Raw genomic sequence first — 16,602 nt, 5'->3', positions numbered from 1 at the left:
TTCTCTGCTTTGCAGAATCCAAACACATGGAAAGCTTGTCAGGCCCAACTGGGGATGGCAGGGAGTCATGTGTGGGCAGAGAGTGGCCCTTAGCCACAAACAGGCACCATGGTTTAGCTGGCTAAAGCACTTGTTTTGTAAACAGGAGATCCTGGGTTCAACTCCCAGTAGTGCCCTGTTGTTTAACTCTTGGAGCACCTGGTATTGGCTACTGTCAGAGGACACAACAGAGAGCTAGATGGTCCAGTCCAGTATGGTTTAAATTACACTCACAGGCACTGATAATAGAGTTGATGAAAGTTTGGGAGTTAAGAGCTGGTAGGTCAGTGGTCCAGCCTGTCACAGATGACCCCCCCCTCCCTCTGGGACAGGGGCAGGTCTGTGCTCACACCAAATGGCTCATTATGGCTGCCAGAATCCATGGGAAGCTCATTTAGTTTACACCAAGGATTGAGTCCTGCTTTGTGCACCGTGTGTGAGAATGAAAATCCTAAACCGCCCTTTGAAATAACAAATGCAGCAGGACGTGTTACTGTCCCTGCCCCAAAGCAGACAGACCGATGGAAAACTGCCATTGAGTCCAGGGTAATACTTCACTGTGGTTTCACCACTTCCATTTGCTAAACTCCTCCCACCCTTCTGGGCTCCTAGAGCAGGGGACTGAGCCTGAGCCCAGACACGGACACTGCAACTTTCCAGCCCAAGCTGCCTGACCCTGATTAAAGTGACACGGGCCAGCCGTGGGTGCTTCCTTATGTCTACACTGTGATTAAAACACCCAGGGCACCTGTCTTAAAGCCCGGGTCAGCTGACCCAGGCTTATGGGGCTTGGGCTGCAAGACTAAAATTGCAGTGCAGACATATAGGCACTAGATTTGCCTTTTTCCAATCATCCGAGACCTCCCCCAATCGCCATGAGTTTTCAAAGATAATGATCAATGGCTCTGCAGTCACATCTGCCAACTCCCTCCAGACCCTCAAATGCATTAGATCCCGAACCAAGCACTTGGTCATGTCCAGCTTTTCTAAATAGTCCTGAATTTGTTCTTTCACCACTGAGGGCTGCTCACCTCCTCCCCATACTATGCTGCCCGTGTCTGTGAAGACCGAGGCAAAAAAAAGCATTGAGCACTTCAGCTTTATCCACAGCATCTGTCCCTAGGTTGCCTGCCCCATTCAATAAGGGTCCCACACTTTCCCTGACCCCCTTCTTTTTGCTAACACACCTACGTAGAAATTGACTTTGAAGCTAATCAAAAGAAGTTCCATTTGAAATACAAATAATTCAAATCGATACTGGGTCAGTTTTCTCCTCTATTCTATTTCTCACACACATTCCCCCACCCCAACCTTTGGAGTGAGGTTTTACAGCCGGACATTTTAGGCCAAGGGGGGTAAATTACATCAAAGAAGCTTTTCAGGATTAGCCCCCATTTCCTACATTACTAACAAAAAGAAAAACAAGACAAGTTTTATTTCTCCAGTATAATTCAGTTGATCACACAATTAAGTCTCTTCTCCGTTAAAGAGTAACTTCATGTGTAATTTCATTTTCATTGGTAATAATAAATCCTCAACAATTAAAGAATGTTCTCATATATGGCAGTTTTCCTTCAATCCCCCTTTCCACCAGTGAACCCTTGAGTACAGTTGTGGTTAGGGATTAGATCGGGGTGGGCACATTTTTTGGCCCGAGGGCCACATCTGGGTATGGAAATTGTATGGGGCCATGAATGCTCACCAAATTGGGGGTGGGGGTTTGGGCGGGGGTGTGGGCTCTGCCTGGGGCAGTGGGCTCTGGGGTGGAGCCAGACATGAGTTCAGGGTGTGGGAGAGGGCTCCGGGCTTGGACAGGGTAGTGGGGTGGGGTGCGGGGGGAGAGGTTGGGGGGGGCGGCGGGTGCTCCAGGCGGGGACTGAGGGGGGCGGCGGGTGGGTGGCTGGGGCAGGGGCGGGGGTCAGTCTCCGGTTGTCGCTTACCTCAAACAGCTCCTGGAAGCAGCAGCACGTCTCCGCTCTGGCTCCTACACGGAGGCATGGCCAGGCAGCTCCCAGTGGATGCAGTTCCCGGACAATGGGAACCGTGGAGGTGGTGCTTGGGGTGGGGGCAGTGTGTGGAGCCCCCTGGCTGCCCTTATGTGTAGGAGCTGGAGGGGGGACATGCCAGTGCTCCCAGGAGCCGCACGGAGCCACAGCACATGCGGAGCGGGGCAAGCCCCCGACCCGCTCCCCGGCTGGAGTGTCGGAATGTGGCAAGCCCTAGAGCCTGCTCCCCAGTGGCTGGATTAAATGTCTGAAGGGCCGGATGCGGCCCCTGGCTGTAGTTTGCCCACCCCTGGATAAGATACAGTCCTGGATCAGAATCTCTGTAAAATAACAGAGATGAGGTTCCTATTACAAATGCAGCCATCTCACATACGACACTGATTTCGTCCTACACACAGTTCCATCACCCACAAATGGTGAGTTCAACAAAACACCACTTCTGTTTCCTCCACATCTACATCATTATGGACAGGGTCGTGGGTTGATACATCCTGTCACAGGGTGTGTGGCCATGTACAGAAGGCAGGGATTTGGGGCGGGCGGAGAAATCTGTCCCCTGGGTCAAGACAGCTTGTCTTCAGGTGGTGACTCCATCCAGTGGTGGGCGCAGGGGGAAGAGGGACCTGGGACCACCCCACTCCACCAGGTCCTGACCCAGGGCCTTGAGGATCCAATACTCCTGTGTCCAGGGTTGATCTCTCACTGCAACAGTCCTGCGTTCCTGAGTCACTTCCCCATTACGCCCAGAGTCGGTAATGTCCCGGCATCCAGCGCCGCATCCTTGGCGGTCAACTGGGTGTCTGCAGGGGCCTCAGGGTGGCTGGATGGTGCAGCCTGGGGGTCCAGCAGCTTCCTGGCAGGAGCCCACAACATAGGTTTGTTCTCCTCAGTCCACGCAGGCTGAGCTGAGCTGCTCCCTTTTATACTCCGTCTCCAGTCGGCGCATGCCCAGAGAGGGTGAGGGGGTGTGGCCTCTTCAGCCCACATGGCGCAGTTAACCCTAGCAGTGCCAGTTCAAGGTTGATACACCTCATCACAGACAGCATTTCCCAAATGTTGGGATTAGCTAGATCTCTTCAGGAGTAACCTCCTGTAGGGACTGGGTCACAAATACCTTGGGAACCAAATACCTGGGCATTTTGCCTAGTTCCAAGTCACTTACTGCGGAATTCTATCCCTGGATCATCTCACACAATATTGCCTTAAACAATTGAACCACCCTGTGACCATGTGCACTTACTTCCGTCGGTTACATGGTTTGGGGTCTACTGCTGTTCACCTTTTCAGACTGGAGGTTTAAAACCAGACTGTTTCTCTGATAATATGTCCAGCAGCTTGGAGTATTCTCTCCTATTGACTGAACTGCATTTGAATTTTCTCCATGTCACCATGCAGGGATAGGGGAAAAAACAAACCTAAAGTAAAGAATGATGGTCATTTGGCTGAAATTTCCCAATAAATCTGAGCTACAATCTGTCAAACACCACGAACATGCAGTTATATGACCAAGGAGCCTTCATGAAAGATGGAAAACTCATATCACAGAGAGGTAGAAGACACTTTCATTTTAATTTAAAGTGAAATTCCAGACTAGGTTACATCTGATGTCTCAGAATCGGGATAAGAAATTCTCCAATGACCCACTGAAACCTGCTTCACCCAGCGCTGTCTCATTACAGAAGTTTTAGCACCTTCATAACGGGTGGAAAAAACAGCCGACCTTCCCAGAAGTGGCTTTGCCAACAGGAAAAAGGGGATTTGACCAGTGCTTGAGAGCCATTTGAAATCCCTTCCAAGTCTGTGACACAATCCCCTCCTGCCAGCCTCACTGATTTAGGATCAAAGACATACAAGCACCATTCCCAAGTGACAGCCAAGAACATGACCTCACCGGACCCTTTGGGAAGTGAAGGAATATGAAGGGGTGAACTCTGCATGGCTCAGGCACAAGGTAACAGTTCTGGGGTGATGGGGTGACTCAGATTCCATTCTTCCCCATCTCCTTCCAGTGTCACAGAGCCTAAAATGACACTTATTTCCCTGACACTGCTCCAGCTCTTCATCATATTTAAATATATTTTAAATGAGAAAAAAAAGTCAAAATAACTGCTGTTCTGCACAATCCAGGGTAATGTGACAACAACTGGGAATGAGACAATCTGTCCTCAAAGAGGAATGTGGCAACTCGAACAATAACTTTGCACTGGGAGGAGTACAAATGTGAATCTCCAGGTTTGTTTAGACAAGGAAATGTGACGGTGGTTAGGTCAGATCAGGAGGAAATGTGCAAGATAACCCCACTGACTATCCATAGCCCATGTCTTTAGTGCAAGAATAGTTCTCTTTTTACATCAGGAAAGTGAACTCAAGCTAGCTAACTCCATGACAACCATAGTGATGAGGCCCAGGTAGATTTTATCTCAACATAACTGGTTGAAGACACCCCCTATCTCCCTCACCTGGGGTGACAGACATTCCTGGTAGAAAGGACACCCACTCCCATGACTCGCAGGACAATGGAGTTGATAGAAAAGACCACAGGATCCACCCCAAAGATGGGCGAGCTTCAAAACTGGGCAACTCGTGTGGGAGCTGAGGGACCACAATGTGCAAAAGATGCAAATACCTTAATAGTCACTATCTGGGAACTGTCAAAAGAATTAAAGAAAAAAATTTCTGACAGCTCTAGAGAAGGTTTTTATGAAGTTTATCTCCTTTACGGATTCTCTGATGTTTAGAAAGGCCTGAGCTATGACTGAAGCTTTTCCCACACTTGCAGCATTCATAGGGTCTCTGCCCGGTGTGGATTCTGTAATGTGTAATAAGGGTTGAGTTCCGAGAGAAGCTTTTCCCGCACTCACTGCATTCATAGGGTTTCTCTCCCGTGTGGACTCTCTGATGAGAGATAAGGGAGGAGAGGTGAGTGAAACGTTTCCCGCACTCACTGCATTCATAGGGTGTCTCTCCTGTGTGGATCCTCTGATGCATAGTAAGGTTTGAGCTCCGAGAGAAGCTTTTCCCACACTCACAACATTCGTAGGGTCGCTTTCCCATATGCGTTGTCTGATGGGAGATAAGGGAGGAGAGGTGAGTGAAACGTTTCCCGCACTCACGGCATTCATAGGGTCTCTCTCCTGTGTGGATCCGCTGATGTATAGTAAGGTTTGAGCTCCGAGAGAAGCTTTTCCCACACTCACAACATTCGTAGGGTCGCTCTCCCGTGTGCATTGTCTGATGAGAGATAAGGGCTGATCTCTGAGTGAAGCTTATCCCGCACTTGCAGCATTTGTAGGGTCGCTCTCCCGTGTGGATTCTTTGATGAGAGTTAAGGGTATATCTCTGAGTGAAACTTTTCCCGCACTCACAGCATTCATAGGGTTTGTCTCCTCTGTGTATTCGCTGATGCCTACTAAGGGCTGAGGTACGATTGAAGCTCTTCCCACACTCACAGCATTCATAGGGTCTCTCTTTCGTGTGGATTATCTCATGTCGAATAAGGGCTGAGCGGTAATTGAAGTTTTTCCCACACTCACTGCATGTCGTCTCTCTCTTTTCCCTGAGGATTTTCTCCTGGGATGTAGTTTCCTTGAGGTCCCTGTGAGTTCCCTGACAATCCATGGGTTCATCCACTCTCTCCTCTGAGTGGCTTCCCTGCTCTCTCTCTGGTCTGGGGTAACTTTCACCAGCTTTTCCCTGCTCACGGGGGCGGGACACGCTCCCTTTGGCTCTTCACAGTAATTCCCCATGCGCTTCGGTGAGCTCAGCATCTTCCTGGTGAGGATTCTGCCCCTCGCTCCCCCTCACCACCCCATCACCTGCTAGAAGGGAGGAGAAATCTCAGAATTGGGGATGGAAAGGCAGAGAACAAACCCAAGTAAGTGCTGAGGACACAGAAAATAAAAATCGGGGACTGAATTCCCCCAAACTCACCCCCATAGAGGACAGTGGAGGGGATCAATTCTGCTCCACACCCAGGACCGGCCCTTAGGGTGGGCCGTACGGGTGCCCCACCCAAGGGGGTGCCGGGCGCAGGGTTTGGATTCCCGCCTGACCTGCTGCCGAGAGGCTCGCTGGGCTGATGAAAGCGGCATGGGAGGCAGATAAGCAGCAGCGTGGGGGAGTGGGAGAGAGCCGAGCTGCAGGGGGCAGTTGGATGACCAGCCACCAGAGCCAGGTGACTGCTGCGGAGCAGAGGGGCCCCTCCTCCGCCCTGCTCCACGTGTGCAGCTGCTGCTGTTCCTGTCCCCCCACCCCCAGTTCACCCCCAGAGTCGCCCCTGTCCACTCCCGACGGGGAGCATCCCCCTGACTGCTCTGCGGGGGGAGGTGCTGATTGATGGGGGGGTGTCCCCCTCCCTCCGTCCCGGGTACCCGATTTCCACTGAGCTGGGGTGACGGGACGGGGGGAATCTGCATGTGCTGCTGCCTCTCTGGGGCCGGAGCTGCCGGCAGCTGCTTGTGTCTGAACAAGCCTAGTTCAGGCTCCTGACCCTGAGAGCTTTCTTAAAGAGACAGTGCGCTCACTCACTCAGGGGCGGACGGACGGACACACACACACACACACACACTCTCTCTCTGCATCCAGGTCACTTCCCCAGCTGGACTGAGCTGAGACATCAGGAGCAGCTGCTCTCCTGCCCTCCCCTTACACAGCCTGCAGGGAAAGTGACCTGGGTGCAGAGAGCCCTGACGTCGCTCCTTGCTCCCCTCTCCCAGCCCCCCAGGGCTGCGTGGGGCGGGGGAGCAGCAGTCCAGTGGGGGGGTGAGCAGCAATGCCAGCTGCTTTGTGCATCCAGGTCAGGTTCCCCACTTGGGTGCAGGAGGATGCAGGGGTTAGGGGCAAAGGGGGCACAGTGCAGGGGCTGGGGCTCAGGAGGGGCAGGGGTTGGGGTGTGGGGAAGAAGTTAGGATTGAAGGGGGTGTAGGGATTAGGGATGCAGGGGAGAAGGCATTTGGGGCAAAGGGGGCACAATGCAGGGGCTGGGGGCTCAGGAAGGGGCAGGGGTTGAGGTGCAGGGGGCAGGGTTTGGGGTGAGGGGTGTATGCACCACGCAGGGGTTCAGGGTGCCAGAGGGAGGTGCAGGGGGTATGAATGAAGGGGGCACAGTCCTGGGATTAGGGGCACAGGAGGGGGCAGGTGTTGGGAGGGGCTGGAGGGAAGGGAGGGTGAGGAGTCTGGGGAGCCCATGGGGGACAGAAGGAAGCGGGGGTGCCTTGCCCATGGGAGCCAGGGGCACCAAAATGCAAGTTTGCCCAGCGTGCCATGACCCCAAGGCCGGCCCTGCCCACATCCCATCCCGACACTCAGCAGGAAGGGAGGGAGCTCCAGCCAAGCTGTCAATCATCATCTGTAGGAAGCCAGGAGTGAGATCTGCTGGGGACTGTCCTGAGCTCACAGAGTCTGTGTGGGGAATCCCAGCTGGTTCTCTCAGGCACTGACAGTTTCTGGGTTGATTTGATGTTTCCTCACCTGTCCAGGGTCTTCTCAGGATCTCGCTTTCCTCTGAACCCTGGAGATCCAGGACCCACGGCTCTTCCCCTCCTTCCAGCTGGGAGATCACAGAGGGTTTGGAAACTGGAAACCCTGCTCAAGGGAAAGAAAACAAGGGAGGCAGGAGGGCACTTTGCCCACCTCTGGTATAGATGGTGACTAAACTTAAACCTCTGCGAACCAGGAAACGAGAAGTTAATATAAACGCCCCCCCTCCAATGCAACCTTAACTTTGCCCCCAACCCTTAACCCTGCAGCTGGCAAGAACCACTGAGGATGGTTCTGTGTGGGCCGTGCAAAGGTTAACAAACTGCCACAGGGACTCAGGTATTCAGCTCAATGCAGCAGTAACGGGATGAATTCTATGGTCTGTGGTATAAAGGACGTCAGAGTAGATGACCTAATAGTCACATCTGGCCTTCAAAGCTATGAACCTCTAATGGATCTGAGGAAAGACTAAGAGAACGTGCCACTGTCTGTGCTGTGTTCACAGGTGGGAATCCCAGCATCTATCCGCATGTCCTCCAGCTGTGTGCACTGGGCCAGCTGGAGCTGTGACTGGCTGACGGAGGGATGGGTTGGAGCAGCTGGGCAGAGCTGTGCCTGTGCTATGCAGAGAGCTGCATGTGAAACTTGGGGGGCCAGTTCTGCCTCAGTTCTGTGCTGAGTGTTGTCGGCTGTGTCAGCAAAGGTGCCCAAGGGCGTGTTCTTGCCATGGGGGTTGTCAGCACCCTGGGGGCGTATGTTCCAGTGATCTGTGGGGCTCAGTGAGGGGTAAGTGAAGCAGTGACTCAAAAGGAAAACTCAGGCTGAGGGCAAAGAGGTGGTAACACTGCGAGTCTCAGCTGGTCTGTGTGCAGGAGGTTCAGCACTAGAGAGCAGGCCAGGGGGAGGAAGCTTCTGTTTGCTATGACGGAGACGAACCCGAATATTATCTTAGCAAAGAGAAGTCGTGAGACTTTCTGCTGCACTGCTCTGTTCCCAGAGCGCTCTGTAACCGGGGCGGGGAGAGGGCTAGTGTGTGTCTCTCTGGCATGTTGGGGTGATGCTGAAACAGGGCAGAGCAGAGGTGGCATTGTGGGGGTGCCATGAACCTTAACTCTTCATTTCCTCTTCTAAGAAGGGAGGGGACGGGACTCCTTACCCAGCGAGGTCACATTCTCATAGTTCTCCTGCATGACGTCTCTGCAGAGGGCTCTGAGCAGGGTCCAGCAGAGCCCACTCTTCCCTGGTGAAATGCACAGCCACCTCCTGGAAGGTCACCGGCCCCTGAAAGAGCAAGAGTCCAACACCTGCTGCCCCACTAGTCATGGAGGAAAGGACCCAATCAAATGGAAGCTCTGAGACAGAGACAGTCAGCAGAGTCCTATCCCCACACTGCTGAGAGCAGCCGGGGGGCACCATGGTGAGAGAACAAAGAGAGACCCCTTGTCTCTGCCAGCAGATCCATCACACGGCTACGAGCCAGAGGCTGATCCAGCCCCATGGTAGGAACCCAACACCCTCCCCACTGCCAGCAGCTGGATGTGAGGGGCCAGGACATCTTCCCTACACCTCCCAGGTGGGTGCCCCCTTTCCATGTCACACCAGCCCCTGGCTGGCAGGCTGAGGGTTCAGCACTGGAAGTCTGGTCAGTTTTCCCAGCCCCACCCAGGGGGTTGCTTTGTCTGTTTCCTGTTTCACAAATTAGGGAATTTTCTCCCGCAACACCCAAGTGTTAGTTCTGATGATCTAGGCCCCCGTTAAACAAGTCCCAGCAGGTTTGTCACACACTGTCCCCTCCCTCTCCTCACCCAGCGGATTCCCTGCCCCCCCCAGACCTAACTCCCCAGAAGTTGCTTTACTGCCCCTCCCCCGCCAGCAGGAACCCACCAGCCACCCCACAAGAACCCGACCTGAGCTGGCTCCACTGCAGCCAGAGCAGCCCCCGCCCGGCCCGGAGGTGTTAATGTCGGGCTCCCCCCCCGCACAGACTCCGCTGGGGAAGCAGCAGCTGCTCCGCTCCCAGCTCCGGATGGAGGCGGCAGCGTCTGGTCTCTCCGGAGCTGCCGGGGGCTGATGCTCCCGGTTCTGTGCGCTCCCGGCTCCTGCCTCCTTCCTCCCCCGCCGCTCCCGGCTGCCCCAGCCCCTTCCCGTGCCCTGCAAACCTCGGGCTGCAGCGCTCGCCGGGGTGTCTGCAGCGGCTCGGATCCAGCTGACCCCTCTGCTGAGCCGGGCACCGCAGGGGGGGGGGTGGAGCTGCTACACCAGCCCCCGCTTTTCCCCTGGGGAGACCCGGCCCCTCTCCTGCCCCCTCCGGGCTGAGGCGGGTCCCGCTTCCCCGCGGGTCCCAAACCCCCTGCGTGGCCACACCTTCCCCGGCCCCCGCCCCTGTGTGCGGCAGCGGGGCCGGGGCCGGGGGCAGCGCGGGGCGGGGACACGCGTGGGGCGGACACGCTCCTGCCGGGCGGGGTCGGGGCCGGGGGCTGTTCGGGGCCGGTTATTACGGGGGGGTCACGAGCCCCCCCCCCGGCTCTGCCGCTCCTCGGGAACAGGCGGGGGGGGCTGAGAGGGGGCGGCGGGGGGCGGGGGCGGGGGCGGGGCCGGGGGGAAGGAGGAGTGGTGGCGGGGCTCGTACGGAGCATGCGCAGTACCAGCTGCTGACCCCTCCCTTCCCTGGGCTGGAGAGGGCGGAAGCGCCCCCAGGGCAGGCTGGGAGATGTAGTTCCTTACGCTCCCTGGACAGGAAGTGACGTTCGCGAGGGAGGCAGAGCCGGACCGCGAACGCGCGCGGGGCCGTTGGCGCCTCTCCCGGAGCCAGAGAAGAGTTTTGTGTCTCCCGGCTCTGGGCATGCGCAGATCGGGGGCGGGGCGGAGTGTGATCAGCTGCTGGGTGAGCGCCGCGCGCTGCTCCATTGTTAGCCGGGAGGCGGGGCGGGGGGTCCTGGGGCCCATTAACCCCGGGGCTGGGAAAGGGCGGGGGAAGTGTCGGTGCAGCCCGGACATGGCCGGGGAGCCAGTGACCCCGAGGTGCGGGGGGAGAAAGGGGGGGCTGAGCCCCCCTCGGATTTACCGCGGCCCCCCCCGTGGGGACCCCCCGCCCCCGGTCGCCCTAGAGCCACGACCAGCCCCCAGGGCGACCCCCCCCCACCCCTGAGAAGTTCCCTGCCCCCCCCCCCCACAGTGCCCCAATTTGTATCCTCTTAGCCAGGGGCCAGTTGAGGGCTCCGGGTTTGGGGTTTACCCCAATTCCCCAGCAGGGATTTGTACTTGTTCGGGTGGGAAATTGTTCCTGAGGGATTCCTGAGCTGGGCAGAGGGTGGGGGGGCCCTGAGACAGGGACACCTCTGGGCTGGGGCTGGGGCTGGGGGGGGGGCCTCTCTCTGCTGGCAACGGGGCCTGGGAAGGGCCAGGAAGGGGGGGGGGAGCAAGACGGCCCAGCCCCAGGGTTCCCCTCCCAGCTACTTCCCCTCCCCCACCCTGCCCAACCCAGCAGCGCCCCCCCCCCCGTCCCATTCCCAGACCCCACAGCCAGTGACTTTCGGAGTCACAGCCCGCGACCTTCTGACTCCAGCCCCACTCCTTTCCCCGGTCAAAGCCACATCACCCAGGGCTCCCTGCCGGCCATGGGAATGTGAGGCAAGAAGAATCCATCCCATTCTGTTGTTGATTCAATATCACTGTATAATCCCCTCAAATTTCCCCTCTTTTCTCTTAAATGGTTGAATGGTGACATAAAATTGCCCCAGATGTTAATGTTTGTCCCTTATATTGGCAAATATTTAGTTTGTGCCCCATTTTCTCCTCTGTTCTGAAATACTGATATCGAATTCTCAAAAATCTTCCTGCTTTTCTCTCCAGGTGTGTGACTGAGATCAGGGCTCTTATCGTACTGAGCGTGGCCCTGTTCTGCCAGGTGCTGCAGAGACCCCAACTGAGATCTGGGCTCTGATCTGCCAGGCACTGCAGAGACCCCAACTGAGATCTGGGCCCTGTTCTGCCAGGTGCTGCAGAGACCCCAGCTGAGATCAGACCCCACTGTTGTGCCAGGTAAAACTGAGACCTGGACCGAGATCACGGCCCCCCCTTGTGTCAGGCAGTGCACGACTGCGACTCAAAGTGCTGCATCCATTGTGCTGGGCACTTCAGAGACCTCAACTGAGATCTGTGTCCCCGTTGGGTCTGGCATTGCACTGACCCCGACCCAGATCACGCCCCACCACTGTAGAGGGCACTGCACTGACCCTGACAGAGATCCTGGCCCCACATTTTGCCACGCGCTGCAGGGGCCCTAAACAAAATCCGGGATCCTGTAATGCCGGGAGTTGCACAGACCCTGACTGAGATCAGGCCCCCTGTTGTGCAGGGCTCTGCGCAGACACTGACCAAGGTCAGGGTCCCCATTGTGACAGGTGCTGAACAGACACCCAGGGTATCTCTACCCTGCTGTTAAACCCCCCAGCTGGCCCATGGCAGCTGCCTCAGGCTCACAGGGCTCAGGGGAAGGGGCTGGTTAATTGCCGGGTAGATGTCTGGGCTCGGGCTGGAGCCAGGCTGTAGGACCCTGCGAGGTGGGAGGGTGCCAGACCTTGGGCTGCAGCCCCAGCCGGAACATGGACACCACCATTAAACAGCCCTGCGGCCTGAGCCATGTGAGCCCAAGTCAGCGGGCACGGGCCAGCCGGTGTCTGACTGCAGTGTGGACATGCCCACAGGGGCCTTGCCACAAAAAGCTCAAAGGCTAAATAGGCCAATGGTGGGAGGCGAGTCTCCATTTTACAGATGGGGAAACTGAAGCTCCAAGAGCTGAAGTAATTTGCTGAAGTTTGCATGGAGAATTTGGGGCAAAACTGGGAACTGAACCCAGATTGTTTGAATTCTTGCCTCTCCCCTTAACCCCAAGCCCAGCGTGTGTGTGTACAGCTTGTTTTGGGCTGTGTCTGCCTTGCATTGGCTTCCAAGGGAGGCTGTGGCATTTCCTTCACTGGAGGTTTCTAAGACCAGGTTAGAGATACACCAGTCTGGGAATGTCTAAGGATACTTGGTCCTGCCTCAGCACAGGAGGCTGGAGTAGACGCCCTCTCAAGATCCCTTCCAGGCCTACACTGAAATATTTCTGTTTTGTGCTGTGCCCTGTTCTATGCTGAGCTGTTTTGCATGGTGCCATTTGTGACTGCACCATGTTGTGTTGCATAGTTTTATGGTGCATTTGTTTTGCCTCAGTGTGTTTCGTGCCTGTGTCGTGCTGGTTTGAGTTGAGCTCTTTTCATTGTGTAATTTGGTCCTAGGGTGTATTAGTGAGCATTGTGTGGTTTTCTTTTCCTTTGTATTGTCATTGTATGCTGTGGGTTTTGTTTTTCTGAATTGCCTGACATGTTGTGGGTTTTACTCAGTACTTTGTGTTTTATACGTATCTATTTCATAGCATCAGAGACATGTCGGGCTGGGCAGGAGCTCAAGATGTCATCAAGTCCAGCTCTCTCTGCGGGGGCAGGACCAAGTCTGTGTAGATTCCCTCTGACAGAGCTTTGTCCTACCTGCTTGTCACGGAGTCCCCGGGCGCTGCTCTGGAACTGCTCCCCACGAAGCCAGGCAGGACTCTGGGGAGCCTCCTCTCCCTCGGAGCAGACTGTCTGCAGGGCAAGAAGCTCCCACAGCTTCACCTTCTGGGTCTCTCCTTGGAGCATTCAGCATCCTCTGCCCCTCTGGGCGCTTCCCACAGCGAGCCCGCCCAGGTGGGGTCCTGGGGAAGCCAGAGGGTCCTGCCCCACCACTTCGCAGTCAGACGTGACTTTCAGCCAGCCAGTAACAGAGGTTTATTCGATGACAGGAACAGGGGCTAAAACAGAGCTTGTAGGTACAGAGAACCGGACCCCTCAGCCAGGTCCATTCTGGGGCCCAGTGAGGCAGACCCCCACGTCTGCCCTCACGCCTCGTCCCCAGCCAGCTCCCAAACTGAAACCCCCTCCAGCCCCTCCTCCTCTGGGCTTTGTCTCTTTCCTGAGCCAGGAGGTCACCTGATCTCTCTGTTCACCTTCAGCCAGCCCCTTGCGGGGGGAAGGGCCCCAGCCATTTGTTGCTAGGATACAAAGTGTCGGCCACTTATGCACACTGGGGACTTAAGAAATGCCTAGGGGAAACCGAGGCACCCACACAGTATTCAGAGGAAACATTCAGAACAGCCCCACTTCGTCACACGGCTCTTAAAAACTTCCAGGGACAGAGACTCCACAGCCCCCCTTGTAAGACTATTCCCGAGCTGAACTGCCTTAGCTCTGGGGACCCCCGCACAGATTTGAGTGGTGAGCAGCTCTGGAGAGAGAGGAGACCCCAGTGAGTGGGCAGCTGGGTCAATAGCCTAAAGTTGGGAGGTGAAACATTGATGTGTCCAAGGTCACCCAGGCTTCCCTGACCGAGCTAGAAATAGATCCCAGTTCTAGTGCCACCGTACTGCTGGTTTGGGCACTGAAGGACTCTGCCACACTGGTGGTGTAAACTCTTAGTATAGACAGAATTTACACTAGTGCACTCGGATTGGCACTGGTGCACCATGTCCCAGTTTGAAGGTTTGGGATGTGGGGGGACAGTGACCTCTCTGAGGCCTGGGGCTGGCTGAACAGTGCAGCTGGTAACAGAGGGGCAGCAGTGAGTGCTGGAGATATGAGCCAGGAGCACAGCCCCACAGGGCTGGACACTGACTTCTCCTGACCCAGGACAGCCCCCACCCCCAGCTGTGTGCAGGGACTGCCACTGAGCTGCCCTGCCAAGACGGCCTGTGCATCCGTGGGCAACCCACCTCTTCCTGCAGCCTAATGCAATGGGGTCTGGGACCTTTCCAAGCTGCGGGTGATGTGGCTCAGGCATTAACGGGGTCTGTTCCTGGCTCTGTCCCTGACCTGCTTGGTGGCCTTGGGTAAGTCACAGCCCCTCTGTGTTTTCCTCCTACCCATTGTCTATTTGGACTGTGATCTCTTTGGGGCAAGGACTGTCCCTCTGTCTGCAGTGCCCAGCACAACGCGGGTGCTGATCTCAGTCAGGGTCTCTGCCGTGTGCAGCACGATGGGGCCCTGATCTCCACCAGTGTCTGTGCAACGCAAGGCACAGTTTATAGACTCACAGACTTTAAGGCCAGAAGTACTAACCCTTCCCTGTGTCTACTGGAAATACCTCGCCTGATGCATCCTAGGACGGCATTAGCCTATTTCACGCCACACCACACTGGCAGCTCATAATTATCCTGTGATCAACCAATGCACTTAGGTCTTTCTCCGCCATCGCTTCCAACTGATAAGTCCCCCGCTCATTGCAAAAATTCTTGTCAATAGTCCCTAAGTGCATAATTTTGCAATATTAATTTTCATCCCATTTCTATTACTCCAGCTTTCAAGGTCATGCAGTTCTTCTGGTATGATTTTCTTGTCCTCGATAGTGGCAATCCCTCCCAGCTTTGTGTCACACTCCCACTTCTTGTGCCAAGGTCACTAATAAAAATGTTGAGTAAGATTGGTCCCAAAACTGATCTCTGAGGAACTCCACTAGTAACCTCCCTCCAGCCTGACAACTCGCCCTTCAGTATGACCCCCTTGTAGACTCCCCTTTAACCAATTCTTTATTAACCTTTCAGTTCTCATATTAATCCCCATCTTCTCCAATTTAACGACTAGTTTCCCACGTGGAACTGTATCAGATGCCTGTATCAAATGCCAGGTTTCTCTGGCACCATCTACCGTTTGTAACACCATGTTTTATTTATTTATAGTGCTGAAGGCTGGAAGGAACTGTTAGCAATGGCTGAGAATGGCCATGCGGAGGTTGGGGAGGGGATGGCAGACAGTGGGGAGGTGGGGAAGGGGATGGGATGTTGGAGGTGTATCTGGGATTTTGTTTTGTAGGAGTCCATGTCTCTGCTCCCTGTGGCCGTGGTGCCTTCCGTACCAAAGCAGCACGTCAGCAGAGCAGACGCACACACCATAGCTCCATCTGGAACACGCAGCATTCGCTGCCACACAGGCTGGGCAATTTTTCACGGGCCCAGCTTGATATGCCTGGCTTGGGTGGGTTCAGTTGGGCGGGAGTCTGGGGGTCTGATAGTTTGGGATGTTCCTTTTTGCATAGTCAGTTCTTTCCCTTTATTGTTTTACCCCCACCTATGCCCGATGCCGCTCCCTTCTTAACTTGCCTTGGTTATTTCAGTTCCAGTTTGTAAATGGGATCTAAGAATTGCAAAGCGGAATGAAAGATAAACAAACAGAACCATTTGAATTTTGGCACCTAGCTGGTAGAATGATACCTTGTGAAGGTCGGCTGTAATGACCTGGTTACCTACAGCATTTTCTGGTGGGGCGGATAAAGCAATGTCACAGAGCCAAAAGCACTTTTGAGGGCCAAAGGGCTAAACGCATGAGAACTGAACTGCCACCTAATTTCCATTTCTTAATGCCTAAAATTTTGACACTCACTCTCACCATCTTTTTTTTAAAGCGATGCACAGCACACAGACAAGTTAATTCATGAAAGCTCACCCATTATTGACTGCTTTGTGTTGCATGAGCATCTGATTAAGCACCTAATTAAAACTGTACCACTGTCAGTGGAAATGCATCAACCCAGCTTAGTTCCAAGGTGTTTAGATGTGAAGGAAAAGTTTCTAAATTAAATACATGGCAGCGTGTTTACTGGGGGAAAATACATTGAAGTGCCTCTACCCAGTCCGGTTGGACAAATCGGCTCCCAGTCCCCCATCAGCTGTGCCCTCTCCCAGCCTAACCGATTTCTACTGCAATTCTTCACCCCCCTCGTCAAGGCAGGGGGTTGGTGCTGCAGCCCCTAAGGTACCTGTGTTAATCACTGTCTCACACTGGGGCTATTTAGATTTCAGGGAGTGTGTCAGAGTGTCACCTTCTGATCATGCTACTGCCCTCAGCAGAGCTCCCAGACAGGAGCTACATCACGAGGGGGTTACGGTACTGAGAGTAAAATACATCACAGGGAGGGTGTAATTATCCTGAAATGAAGCATTACAGTCCAGGAAGTGAAGGAATTCAAGTACTTCATTACTTTAAATGACACTTGAAAGGATTGGATTGTT

At 54.8% G+C, this 16,602-nt stretch overlaps 1 protein-coding gene across 1 annotated transcript; it reads right to left on the bottom strand.

The window, feature by feature from the left end:
* Positions 1-4,394: 4,394 nt before the first annotated feature.
* LOC120389298 (zinc finger protein 70-like) lies at positions 4,395-5,273 on the bottom strand. Its single transcript, XM_039511800.1, has one exon. The coding sequence runs from the start codon at positions 5,271-5,273 to the stop codon at positions 4,731-4,733; it is 543 nt and encodes a 180-aa protein (XP_039367734.1). The 3' UTR covers positions 4,395-4,730.
* Positions 5,274-16,602: the final 11,329 nt, after the last annotated feature.

This window comes from Mauremys reevesii, linkage group 23 (assembly GCF_016161935.1).
Source record: "Mauremys reevesii isolate NIE-2019 linkage group 23, ASM1616193v1, whole genome shotgun sequence".
NCBI classification, from domain to species: Eukaryota; Metazoa; Chordata; order Testudines; family Geoemydidae; genus Mauremys; species Mauremys reevesii.
Note: the sequence above shows the minus strand (reverse complement) of the source record. Positions and strands in the feature narration are given on the sequence as shown.

What these genes read in the sequence shown, in the direction of transcription:
- LOC120389298 (XM_039511800.1), bottom strand. Translation starts at nt 5,273, where the DNA reads ATGCACACGGGAGAGCGACCCTACGAATGTTGTGAGTGTGGGAAAAGC.